General features: G+C 63.5%; 1 protein-coding gene across 1 annotated transcript; it reads left to right on the plus strand.

Annotated features, from left to right (window-relative positions):
- The first annotated feature begins 17 nt into the window (after positions 1-17).
- VAMP2 (vesicle associated membrane protein 2) lies at positions 18-8,876 on the plus strand. Its single transcript, XM_074983181.1, has 5 exons — positions 18-136; positions 3,281-3,401; positions 3,532-3,690; positions 4,418-4,469; positions 7,767-8,876. Coding segments are annotated over exons 1-5 (351 nt in total). The 5' UTR covers positions 18-134; the 3' UTR covers positions 7,784-8,876.
- The last annotated feature ends 2,361 nt before the right edge of the window (positions 8,877-11,237 follow it).

The raw sequence follows: 11,237 nt of genomic DNA on the forward strand, positions 1-11,237 counted from the left end.
CCCCCCCCGCGCCTAGGTGCCCGGATGCGACAGCCCGGCCGCCATCTTCCCTGCTCGGCTCAGGGACTCGCGCCACTCGCCGCGCGCCCGCCCCGCCGCAGACCCCGGCCCGCTCCGCCGCCGCCGCCCCCGCCATGTGAGTTGCCCCCCCCCCCGCCGCGATGCAAGCCGGGGAGCGGCGTGCAATGCTCCCCGGGCTGCATCGCCCCGGGTGCATGCCCCCGGCGGGCTCCCCGCCGCCCCCGCAGGGCTGGGGGGCTGCCCCCCAACGCACCCCGGCGCGCTGCAAAACCCGGGGGGGCCCGTCGAGCCCCGGGGCTGCTGAATTGCAAGGAGAGCCCTCGCGTGCAATGCTCCCCGGGCTGCATCTCCTCGGGTGCATGCTCCCGGCGGGCTCCCCGCCGCCCCCGCAGGGCTGGGGGGCTGCCCCCCACCGCACCCCGGCGCGCTGCAAAACCCGGGGGGGCCCGTCGAGCCCCGGGGCTGCTGAATTGCAAGGAGAGCCCTCGCGTGCAATGCTCTCCGCGCTGCAGTAACCTGGGGGGCACGCCAGAAGCGGGCCCGTTCCCCTCCCCGCACCCGGCGCGCAAGGGGGTTTCTGCCCCCTCCCCATTGAGTCTCTCATGGAAAGAGCGGGGGGGGGGGGCGGGATGGCTGCAAGGAGATAACTAGCGTTCAGGGGCCCCCGGGCTGTACGAAGTGGGGTGCATGTAAAATTGGGGTCCTCCTCCCTTGTCTCGGAAGAAGGGAGCTTACCCACTCAGCTGCGGAGGGGCTCCCTAAAGCCATCCCTGGTGCGTTGCTCGATGCGAGGAGATAAATACCGTGCAACGAGCCCTGGGCTGCATAAAACAGGGTGCATCCAAAATTTGGGGTCCCCCCTCATCGCCACCGGGCAGGGGGCTTGTGCATCCCGCGGGTGTGTCTCGGCTTGGAGGGGGGGGGGGATAAATAGCGGGCGATACTGCATCGGGGGGGGTGCATGCAGAATTTGGGGTCCCCCGAAACCCAAAAGGGGCTCGTGTGCCCTCTAGGGAAGGCAGCGATGGTGCCAAGGGGTCACCGCTGCCGTGGCCGGCCTCTGCAGAGCAGGGCGCAGAAGGGGCTGCAATCCCCCCCCCAATCAGGTTATCCGCAGTTCTGCCCCACCCCAGGGCTGGTGCCTGTCACCCTATGGCAGCCATGAGAGCAGAGCAAGCAACGGGGCCAGGGAGGGCTGCGTTGCTGCAGGGGGTGGGGTGCCAGGTGCCCCTGGGGGGTGGCGTTGTCATTAGCTGAGGGTGGGGAGGCTTGACGGCCCCTGGCTTGGGAGCTGGGGGCTCGACTGGCTGCTCCAGAGGAGGCAGGAGCCAGGGAATATGTGGGGCAGAGAGAGCTGGAGGGTAGGAGGCTGGGGTGTGGGAGTAAAGGATATTTAGGGGATGGGGTTATGGGGCAGACAGATGGGGGACAGGAAGCTGGGGCATGGGAATAGGGGATATGTGGGGCAGAGGGGGATGGGGTTGTGGGGCAGCGAGATGGGGACAGGAGACTGGGGTCTGGGGTAGGGGATTTTAGGGGCAGAAGGCTGGGGCAATGTAGAAGGACGTGGGGGGCCTGGGAGAGGGGCAGGAGGGTTTAAAACCACCCCCCACACCCAGTGCAGCTGCCCCACTGCTTGGGGGGGGCAGTAGCTCCCCTAGGTTCTGGGCAGGGAGTCGGGGGGCTGGTTCATCCCCCACTTCTCTGCCAGGTATCATTATCTCTAGCATCTGAGGCTGAACGTGGCCACGCGCCAGCAGCCCTGACCCCCGCTTTTCCTTCCCTGGTGGGGGAGGCAGCCCCCCAGCTCGGCAGCCCCTGAGGGGAGCCCCCACCTCCACCCAGCTGGCATCCTGTGGGGCAGTGGGAGGATGTTTTTAAGTCTTAGAGGAGACGGGAAGGTCACAAGACAGAACCGGAGGGAGGGTGGGGCCATAGAGGGAAGTTGGGGCTGGTGGTTAGAGCAGGGGGTGCTGGGAGGCCAGGCTCCCGGCCCCCTGCTCTAACCACCAGCCCCCACTGCCCTCCCAGCGCCAGGGAGAGAACCCAGGAGTCCTGGCTCCCGGTCCCCTGCTCTAACCACCAGCCCCCACTGCCCTCCCAGCACCGGGGAGAGAACCGAGGAGTCCTGGCTCCCGGCCCCCTGCTCTAACCACCAGCCCCCACTGCCCTCCCAGCGCCAGGGAGAGAACCCAGGAGTCCTGGCTCCCGGTCCCCTGCTCTAACCACCAGCCCCCACTGCCCTCCCAGCACTGGGGAGAGAACCGAGGAGTCCTGGCTCCCGGCCCCCTGCTCTAACCACCAGCCCCCACTGCCCTCCCAGCGGTGGGGGGAGAACCCAGGAGTCCTGGCTCCCGGCCCCTGCTCTACCCACTAGCCCCCACTGTCCTCCCAGCACCAGGAAGGGAACTGCCACCGGGATGGGGGTCCCACCACAGACCCCACATATCCCCATCAGAGGACTGAGGGGGGGTAGTTGTCGGGCTCGGTTATGGGGTGCTGTTTGTGGAGGGTGGGGTGGCAGGCTTGCAGGGTGCTGATGGGATGTCTCTTGCTTGGGAATTGAGGGGGGCAGCTATGGGGCTGAATTGGAGTGAGCCAGTCTCACCTGGGGTGTCTGTGGGGCTGGATTGGAGTGCACAGGGGTGCTATGTGGTGAGGTAGGGGGTGTCTATGGGGAAGGATATAAGGGCCCTGGGGCGCTATGGGACAGGGGTAGGTGGTGTCTATGGGGCAGGATGTAAGGGCGCTGGGGGGCAGGATTGAAGGGCCCTGGAGTGCTATGGGGCAGTGTTGGAGATGTGTATGGGGCAAGATATAAGGGCCCTGGGGCACTATGGTGAAGGGTAGGGGGTGTCTATGGGGCAGGATGTAAGAGCTGTGGGGCGTTGTGGGGCAGGATTGAAGGGCCTTGATGTGTGCTATGGGGCAGGGTAGGGGGTGTCTATCGAACAGCATATAAGGGCCCTGGGGTGCTGTGGGGCAGGGTAGGGGGTATATATCAGGCGAGATATACTGGCTCTGGGGTACCGTGGGTCTGTCTATGGGGCAGGATTGAAGCTCCCCAGGACCTATAGGGTGAGATTGAGGGACCCCTGGCAGCATTGGGGGGTTGGTTATGGGGCAGAATGAAAGGGCGATGGGATGCTATGGGGCAGGACTAGGCTTCAGCGCCCACTGTGGGGTGGGGGGCTGTGTGTGTGTCCCCCCCGCCCCCGCTTGGGTGGGTCATTCTGACCTTTGTCCCCTGTTCCTCCAGGTCGGCCCCTGCCACTGCCCCGCCTGCCGCCACTGGTGGAGAAGGGGGTGGCCCCCCAGCACCACCCCCCAACCTCACCAGCAACCGGAGACTGCAGCAGACGCAGGCCCAGGTGGACGAGGTGAGCCTGGGGGGCTGGGTGAGAGGGGAGGGAGACCTGCCCGGTGCCTGGGTCCTGGCCGGGGCTGACCCCGCCCCTGAAAGCTTGGGCCCCACCCCTGGCCAGTGCTGACCCCGCCCTGCCCCGCCAGGTGGTGGACATAATGCGGGTGAACGTGGACAAGGTGCTGGAGCGGGACCAGAAGCTGTCGGAGCTGGACGACCGGGCGGACGCCCTGCAGGCCGGCGCCTCCCAGTTCGAGACCAGCGCCGCCAAGCTGAAGCGCAAGTACTGGTGGAAGAACCTCAAGGTGCGCTACCCCCCTGTCTCTGTCTGCCCCCCACGGCACCCCCATTGGCACCCTGTGCCCCCTTCTGTCGGCACCCTGTGCCACCCCCATCGGCACCCATGCCCCCTTCTGATGGCACCCCTATGGCACTCCCATTGGCACCTGTGCCCCCATCTGCTGGCACTCCCATCGGCACCCGTGCGGCACTCCCATCGCTACCTGTGCACACCCCATCGGCACCTGTACACCCCCATCTATGCCTGCCCCCTTTGGCGCCCCCATTGGCACCCGTGCCCCCATTTCTTCCGGCACCCATCATATATAGCTGCTCCTTGCAGCAGCCCCGTGTGACCCTTGTCTCTGCCTATCCCTGTCGGCCCCCTTATGTCCCCTATTTCTGCCTGCCCCCCGCCTCTGTCTGCCCACGTGTGGCCCCCCCATCTACTTCTCTGGCCCCCCATCTTTGTCTACTCCCCTGCAACCCCCATCTTCCCTCCATCTGCCCCCTGCAGCTCCCCCCAGGCACTCTGCCCCCCATCTTTGCACATGGCATGAGCCCCTTGCATCGTCTCACTCCCCGCAGCCTCCTTGTCTGCCCCCAGCGCATCCCCCCAACTTGTGGGCAGCCCTCACCCCGCCCCCCCGCGCACCCTCCCATACCCCCATGCAACCCGCTGCCCCCTCATGGCCCTGGCTCCCCCCGCCCCCCACGGCAGGTCCCCGATCCTCATGGTTTCTCTCCCCACAGATGATGATTATTCTGGGGGTGATATGCGCCATTATCCTCATCATTATCATTGGTGAGTAGGGGCGGGGCCAGAGCTGATGGGGGACAGCGGGGGTTGGTGGGAAAGGTGAGGCGGCACCTCCAGTGGGGGTTGAGGCAACAGGGGGCGTGGCTTCCCTAGGCTCTGCCCACATGCAGGCCCCGCCCACAATGCTGATAGTGCAAGGGAGGGTCTTGGGGGTGTGGCTTCCACATGCCCCGCCCACACAGAAACCCCACCCATCATGCTGATAGTAGGAGGGAGGGGTGTTGGGGGCGTGGCTTGCTATGCTCTGCCCACATGCAGACTCCGTCCACAATGCTGACAGTGCAAGGGAGGGTGTGGCTCCCCTAGGCTCCGCCCACAATAATGGCAGTGCAAGGGAGGGTCTTGGGGGTGTGGCTTTCACATGCCCCACCCACACAGAAACCCCACCCATCATGCTGATAGGAGGGAGGGGTGTTGGGGGCGTGGCTTCCTATGCTCTGCCCACATGCAGACTCCGCCCACAATGCTGACAGTGCAAGGGAGGGTGTGGCTCCCCTAGGCTCCGCCCACAGTTCTGACCATGCAAGGGAGGGTCTTGGAGGGTGTGGCTCCCCTAGGCTCCACCCACCATGCTGACAGTGCAAGGGAGGGTCTTGGGGGCGTGACTTCCACATGCCCCGCCCACACAGAAACCCCCCCATGCTGATAGTAGGAGGGAGGGCTGTTGGGGGTGTGGCTTCCCTAGGCTCCGCCCATTTGTAGAAAAAACCCTCCCCCTGCCCACCTACATACTGCAGAGTCAGGTTACCGGAAGGGTCCTGCCTCCTTTGCCCCGCCCACCTGTGCTGCGAAGGGGGCGTGGCCTCCCAGCACCCCGCCCAGCCCCTTAGTGCAGGTCCCCCCGCCCCCCCCACACCTTCCAGTAGCACCCACGCGAGACAAAGGGACGTTATTAAGGGCCTAAAAGCGAGCGACCCCGCCGCGTAGGAAAGGCGAAGGCGCAAACTGAGCCTCAGGCCAGCTCCCGGCACAGAGGCAAACAAGGCGGCTTTTTATAAACGCGGTAGAAGCAAGAGGAGGACCAGGCCTCCGCCGAGGGGTCCGGGGTGCCCAGCGGAGCGAAGGCGAGCGGGGAAAGGGGTCGGGTTAGAAGTTGGAAATAAAAAAAAAAACGACAAGTGAAAAATCACCGAGGAACATTCGATGCCAGCAAGTCACTGCAAGGGCCTGATGAAATGCACCCGAGAGCTGATGGGGGAGATACCCGAGCCTTCAGCTGGAAAATTATGGGAGACGGGAGAGATTCCAGAAGCCTGGAAAGGGCCCATCTAGTGCCCGTCTGTAAAAAGGGGGATAAGAAAAACCCAGGAAACTCCAGGCTGGTCGACTTAACTTCAGTGCCAGGAAAGATAACGGAGCAGGTCATTAAAGAAATCATCTGCAGGCACTTAGGAGGAGCAAGAGAACGGCCAGCAGGGATTTGTGAAGAACAAATCACATCAAATCGCTCTGGTCGCTTTCTTTGCTCGGCTGACGAGCCTTGTGGATAGGGGAGAAGCGGTAGCTGTGAGCTGCTTCGACTTTAGGAGCGGCTTTGGTACGGTCTTGGCAAAAAACTCAGCAAATTCAGTTTAGATGGGGCTACTGTACGGTGGGGGCGAAGCTGGCTGGAGAACCGTCTTCAGAGAGTCGTTCGTAATGGTTCTCAATCCTGCTGGAAAGGTGTAACAAGTGGGGGTCCGCAGGGGTCTGTGTTAGGCCCGGTTCTGTTCAGGATCTAACTCAACGATTTCGACAGTGGCATACAAAGTATGCCTAGTTTGCAGACGATCCCAAGCCGGGAGGGGCTGCAGCTGCTTTGAATTCGAAATGAGCGGGTTAAATTGGAGAAGTGGTCGGAGGTAAACACGGCGAAGTTTAACAAAGACAAGTGCAAAGTACTCCACTGGGGAAGGAACAATCCGTTTCACAGGCAGAATGGGGAGAGACTGTCCAGGAGTGACTGTAGCAGAAGGGATCTAGGGGTTATAGTGGACCACGAGCTAAATATGAGTCAGCAGGGTGATGCTGTTGCAAAAAAAGCAAACGTGAGTCTAGGCTGCATTAACAGTTGTATTGTGAACAAAACAGGAGGCGTCATTCTCCCGCTCTGCTCTGCGCTGGTTAGGCCTCGGCTGGAGGATTGTGTCCGGTTCTGGGCACCGCAGTTCAGGAAGGAGGTGGAGAAATTAGAGAGGGTCCAGAAAAGAGCGACAAGAACGATTCAAGGGCTGGAGAATGTGACCTGTGAAGAAGGGCTGGAAGAATTGGGCTTGTTTAGTTTGGAAAAGAGAAGATTGAGGGGGACATGATAGCGGTTTTCAGGGATCTAAAAGGGAGTTAGGAGGAGGAGGGAGAAAACTTGTTCTAGGCCTCGGAGGATAGAACAAGAGGCAACGGGCTTAAACTGCAGCAAGGGAGGTTTAGGTTGGACATTAGGAAAAAGTTCCTGTCAGGGTGGTCAGACAGTGGAATAAATCGCCTGGGGAGGTTGTGGCATCTCCATGGCTGGAGATATTTAAGAACAGGTTAGATAGACGTCTATCAGGGATGGTTTAGACAGTGCTTGGTCCTGCCATGGGGGCAGGGGGCTGGACTCAATGGCCTCTCGAGGTCCCTTCCAGTCGTAAAAGTCTGTGATGAGATATCGGAGGGGGTGGGGCTTACATAGGCCCCGCCCCCGCTCGCCCTGAATAGAGTGAACGGGGGAAAGGGCGGGGCTTTCTATGGCCCCACCCGCATGGGGGTTCATTTCCCCGAAAGGACCCTGCCCCGGCTCCCTGGCCTTCTCTTACTGCAGGAGCGAGAACTTAGGGGGCCGACCCCAACCGCCCCCACCTCCTTCTGTGTGATGGGGGGGGAGGCGGTGGCATCCGGGCAGCACTAGAAAAACCCCTTCTCCCCCCGCCAGCAAGCTGCTGGGTACAGATAGAACGGCCGGCGCCCTCATTAGGTTCCAGAGTGAACGCCCCCATCGACAGGGAGAAGGGTCCTTACCCTGAACCGACCTGCTGCCTGTAGGGCTCCTAGGCAGTCCTGGCTCCCGGCGAGGGGTTTCTGTGTCACCGGCCTCCCCACCCCACAGATGGGCGCATCTCGGCGCCGGGCGAGGGGTCCCTGTGTCCCCAGCCGCCCCACCCCAGAGGTGGGCGCATCTTGGTGCCGGGCGAGGGGTCCCCATGTCACCGGCTGCCCCGCCCCAGAGGTGGGCGCATCTCAGCGCCGGGCAAGGGGTCCCCGTGTCCCTGGCTGCCCCCCGACTCCCCCCTAACTCCTCTCTGCTCCTGTCTCTTTCCTTTCCAGTTTACTTCAGCACTTAAAGGACTCTGCGAAGCCAAAGCCCCCCCCTTTCCCCCCCAGGACCTGTGGCCAGAGAAGCACCAGGGGGCTGCACCCCCCCCCCCCATAACCTCTGCCATATCTTCCAGGCCCCGCACTCCCCTCCGGCCCCCCTTGGCGTGTTTGCGTGTGGTGTGATGCGTCTTGCTCCCCTGTATATAGGCTGATTTATTTATACATATATATATATTCTATATTTTGTCTGTTTCTAGATTTATTACTAGGGTTGCAGCCGTCCTAATCCCCCCGGCCCCCCCATGGTGTTTGCGGTGTCTCATGTGCTGATTTAAATATTTAAGGACCAATTTGGACACCCCCCCCCCCGCCCCCCCGGCCTCAGCCGGGGGCTGATTTGATGGCGGTGGAACCGGTTTTTTCACCCCAGAGCTGGCCGCACTTTGAGGAGGGATCCCTGTGTATACGGGCCTGGGGTCTGCCCCAGAGCTGGGTGCATCTCAGCCCCGCGGGAGGGATCCCCGTGCACCCAGCCCCCCTCGCCCCGCCCCAGAGCTGGGCGCGTCTTAGTATGAAGCGAGTGGGTGGCCAGATGTAACCAGCCACCCTGCCCCAGAGGTGGGCGCATCTCGGCGCCGGGCGAGGGCTCCCTGTGTCACCCTGTGCCCCGCCCCAGAGGTGGGCGCATCTCGGCGCCGGGCGAGGGCTCCCTGTGTCACCCTGTGCCCCACCCCAGAGGTGGGCGCATCTCGGCGCCGGGCGAGGGTTCCCTGTGCCCCACCCCAGAGGTGGGCGCATCTCGGCGCCGGGCGAGGGGTCCCTGTGTCACCCTGTGCCCCGACCCAGAGGTGGGCGCATCTCGGCGCCGGGCGAGGGGTCCCCGTGTCACCGGCCGCCCCGCCCCAGAGGTGGGCGCATCTCAGCACCATGCAGAGGCCTGGACGGGGTGTGTTGTAAATTTCCTTCCTGCCCCCCCGTAAATTATTGACCCATTTTTGCTTCTGTACCATGCTTGATGCTGTACTATGTAAATTATTTGGGGGGGGGGGGCAGGGCTGTATCAGACCCCCAGCTCCCACCCCAATAAGAGTCTTAAGGTGGGGTGCATGGGGGGTCCCCTACATCCATCCCTCCCCCCACAGCCCACCCGCCCCAGCGCCTCTCTCCTGCAGGGGTCCCATTTCTCTCTGGCCCCAGACGCACCCCCAGAGCCGGGGGGGGCAGGGATTTCCCCTCCTCCGCCCTATAATGGGGGGCCCTTAAGTGGCCAGCAGGAATGGGGTCTGGGGCGGGGCCTGCCTGCCTTTGTACCCCATCATGTGATGAATGAACCCCCATTTTCCCTCCCCCCAGCCTCTGTATTCCAGTATCTGTAGCATTACGTCATTCTTGCGAGCCCCACAGCGTCCCCCCAAGCCCTATAGCACCCCAGCCAGCCCCACAAGGAGACCTGGCATGCGATCCCCCTGCGGATGAGAGCTGGGCGGGGGAGGGCGGATCAGGGCCCCCCCTGCCCATGTCTCTCCAAGGAGGCAGGGCGGGGCCTCACCCTGCCCCCCAAGTGTGGGGCACAGCCCCAACCAGTCCTCTGCTTTCTATCTGGAGGGAAAAGGGGAGCTCAGGGTGTGGCTGAGTCTGTCCCCACCCCACATGCACTCCCCCCATGAGGCTAGCTGGGCCGTGGGGTCCCCAGCGCCAGGCTGCATGGCTTGGGAACAGCCAGGGGGCAGAGAAAGGGGGTCTGAGCCCAGGCTGGGGGGCAGGTGTCACTGCTGCCACCCAGCCCGAGGGGAAGGGGAGTAGCTCCCCCACGGCAGGAGATATGCCCCCAAGTGGAGGAAGACAGGCGGGGAGGGGAGTGGGTGGGGGGCCAGGCCAGCTGGCTCCCTATAGAGCCCAGCTGGGCAGGGGTCGAGGGTTGCCCCCCGTGTGTGTGTGTGTGTGTGTGTGGTGGGGGGGGCACCGCGCGGAGGGATCGGGGAGTGACTTTACGCTGTGAAAAACAAATGTACAATAAATCAATGTCCTGTGGAGAACGCCCAGACCGCTGTCCGTCTGTCTGTCCGTGCGCCTGGCGGGCCGGGGAGGGAATCTCGGCCGGCCCCCCCCCCGCCCCCCAGTGATGGGTGCATCTCGGCACCAGGCGAGGGGTCCCCGTGTCACCGGCCGCCCCGCCCCAGAGGTGGGCGCATCTTGGTGCTGGGCGAGGGGTCCCCGTGTCACCGGCCGCCCCGCCCCAGAGGTGGGCGAATTTCTGTGCCAGGCAAGGGTATCACCGGCTGCCCTGCCCCAGAGGTGGGCGAATTTCTGTGCCAGGCAAGGGTATCACCGGCTGCCCTGCCCCAGAGGTGGGCGCATCTCGGTGCTGGGCGAGGGGTCCCTGTGTCCCCAGCCACCACGCCCCAGAGGTGGGCGAATTTCGGTGCCAGGCAAGGGTATCACCGGCTGCCCTGCCCCAGAGGTGGGCGCATCTCGGTGCTGGGCAAGGGGTCCCTGTGTCCCCAGCCACCACGCCCCAGAGGTGGGCGCATTTCGGTGCCAGGCAAGGGTATCACCGGCTGCCCTGCCCCAGAGGTGGGCACATTTCGGTGCCGGGCGAGGGTGTCACCGGCTGCCCTGCCCCAGAGGTGGGCGCATCTCAGCACCAGGCGAGGGGTCCCTGTTTCGCTGGCTGCCCCGCCCCAGAGGTGGGCGCATCTCAATGCCAGGCGAGGGTGTCACCAGCCGCCCCGCCCCAGAGGTGGGTGCATGTTGGTGCCGGGCAAGGGGTCCCCGTGTCTCCGGCCACCCCACCCCAGAGGTGGGCGCATCTCGGCGCCAGGTGAGGGGTCCCTGTTGTGCGCAGCAGAAAGACGAGTGCCAACGGGGACACACCAACGCCCAGGAGCGTCCCAGGCGCAGCCTGGCTGGTGAGCAGAGCCCACAGCACGAGGTTTTAGTGGTGGTTCACATCAGCACATGCCTCCGCGTGCGTAACAAAATTTATTCCACACGTGGCTAGAAAAACTCGGTAGGAACCCCGCTCGCACCGAGCTGCGCACAACGCGACCGCCTGTATGTGTCGCCCCCGGCAACCCTCGCCTGCTGCTGTTGCTGCAGTTCCGCCTGTGACCCATTCACCCACCTATAGCACCACCCTCTGAAATCCTTCTCCCTGCGTGCCATGGCCTGGCAGACCGGCCGCCCCTTGCGGAACCCAGGCGTCCGGGCCCTTGGAGCCCAAAGAAGACAGAAGACGTGCCTGGGTGGTGAGGAGGTGTGTATCACGGAGGGGGCGTGCCGCCCCGATCGCTCCCTATTTGCACGCCTCGCACGCTGGATCTGGCACTAAATCCCATTTCCACATCTCGCACAAAATTCGATTTCCATGTCTTGCAGGGGGGCACTTGCACTCAATCACCCTTATTTCCAGGTCTCGCCCACTGGAGCCTGCACCAAATCCATTTCTCACGTGTTGCACGTTGGATCCTGCATCAAAGT

The sequence above is a fragment of the Carettochelys insculpta genome, unplaced genomic scaffold (genome assembly GCF_033958435.1).
Source record: "Carettochelys insculpta isolate YL-2023 unplaced genomic scaffold, ASM3395843v1 scaffold_0040, whole genome shotgun sequence".
In the NCBI taxonomy this organism is placed as follows: domain Eukaryota; kingdom Metazoa; phylum Chordata; order Testudines; family Carettochelyidae; genus Carettochelys; species Carettochelys insculpta.

Coding starts and splice junctions, on each gene's coding strand:
- VAMP2 (XM_074983181.1), top strand. Junction 3,402..3,531: donor CGCAGGCCCAGGTGGACGAG/GTGAGCCTGGGG, acceptor CTGCCCCGCCAG/GTGGTGGACATAATGCGGGT. Junction 3,691..4,417: donor ACTGGTGGAAGAACCTCAAG/GTGCGCTACCCC, acceptor CTCTCCCCACAG/ATGATGATTATTCTGGGGGT.